Source organism: Gastrolobium bilobum, unplaced genomic scaffold (assembly GCF_033153095.1).
Source record: "Gastrolobium bilobum isolate Gb01-03AN ecotype WA unplaced genomic scaffold, APGP_CSIRO_Gbil_v1 utg35049, whole genome shotgun sequence".
NCBI classification, from domain to species: Eukaryota; Viridiplantae; Streptophyta; class Magnoliopsida; order Fabales; family Fabaceae; genus Gastrolobium; species Gastrolobium bilobum.
This window is the reverse complement of record NW_026896872.1, coordinates 162,985-164,527: the sequence shown is the minus strand read 5'-3', so window position 1 is coordinate 164,527 and position 1,543 is coordinate 162,985. Positions and strand designations below refer to the sequence as shown.

Below are 1,543 nucleotides of genomic sequence, written 5' to 3'. Positions count from 1 at the left end.
GGTGTTGAACTTGCAAACTGTTCATTAGTTCACGGAACTTTGTATCAGTAAATTGAGTGTCGTTATCGGTAATGACCTCTCCCGGAATACCGAATCGGTAGACGATGCATCTCCAAAAGAACCTTCTTGCTTTTTGGGACGTGATGGTGGCCAAGGGTTCTGCCTCTACCCATTTGGTAAAGTAGTCAATAGCGACAATCAGCCATTGGACTCGGCCAGCCGCCATGGGGAAAGGGACTATAATGTCGATTCCCCATTTGTAGAAAGGCTATGGTGATGTGATTGACGTCAACTCTTCTGGTGGTGCTCTGTGTATATCAACAAATCTTTGGCATTTTTCGCATTTCTTGACATGTTCGTGGGCGTCATGCTCCATGGTTGGCCAGTAAAACCCTGCTCTTAACGCTTTCTTTACCAGTGAGTGATCGCCTAAGTGGTGGCCGTTAATACCTTCATGAATTTCTTCAATCACGTATTGAACGTCGTCAGGGACCAAACATTTCAAGAGTGGGGTTGAGAACCCCCGTTTATACAACCGCCCTTTCATTAGGCAGAAATGCGCGCATCGCTGTATTATCTTTTGGCCTTCTTTTTTATCTTGGGGCAAAACTCCCTCCGCCAAGTAGTTGATGATTGCCGTTGTCCAGGTTTCTTCAGCTACCTCCTCTGGCGGGTTTGAAATACTCATCACAATGCATGGGCTTGGCATGTTATGCTGGATTATTGATCGGTTGTTTCCTGGGCTTTTGGTGCTCGCCAATTTGGCGAGGATATCTGCCCGGGTATTTTCAGCTCGTCTTATATGCTCCACTTCAACGGCTTCAAAACTTCCAATTAATTCTTTGACCTTTTCTAGGTACCTGCACATTAGCGGTCCTTTAGTTTGGTATTCGCCTGAGATTTGAAAGGTTACCAGCTGGGAGTCTGTGAAGACTTTGAGGCGTCTGGCGCCCATTTCTTTTGCTTGGAGCAGACCGACTATCATGGCTTCGTATTCCGCTTGGTTATTTGTGGCGTTGAAGTCAAAAGACAAAGAGTGTTCGAGTGCTACACCGTCTGGGTTTTCAACTATCATCCCAGCGCCCGATGCTTTGGCGTTTGAAGAGCCGTCAACATATAACTTCCAGATTCCAGATGAAGGCGTTTCTGTTGCCTGATTCTCAAGGGGAGGGCTTTGCGTTATTTCAGCGATGAAGTCTGTCAAAGCTTGAGCCTTAATGGCAATTCTTGGTTCGTAGGCGATCTGGTACTCCGACAGTTCTATCGCCCAGGACATCATTCTTCCAGCTAGATCTGGCTTATGCAAAATTTGGCGGATTGGCTGATTTGTTCTGACAGTGATTGGATGACACTGGAAATATGGCCTTAACCGCCTTGCAGCAAAGATGAGTGTTAACGCCACCTTTTCAACCTGTTGGTACCGAAGCTCAGCGTCTTGTAAAAATTTGCTAATAAAATAGACAGGCTTTTGTCCTTCTTGTGATTCTTTGACGAGAGCTGCGCTGACTGCCTCTGTTCCTACGGCAAGGTACAAATACAACAT

The 1,543-nt window shown here is 46.1% G+C and overlaps 1 protein-coding gene across 1 annotated transcript; it reads right to left on the bottom strand.

Moving 5' to 3' along the window:
* Nucleotides 1-268: 268 nt before the first annotated feature.
* On the bottom strand, nucleotides 269-1,543 carry LOC133302553 (uncharacterized). Its single transcript, XM_061502346.1, has one exon. It carries the CDS (start codon nucleotides 1,541-1,543, stop codon nucleotides 269-271), a length of 1,275 nt encoding a protein of 424 aa, XP_061358330.1.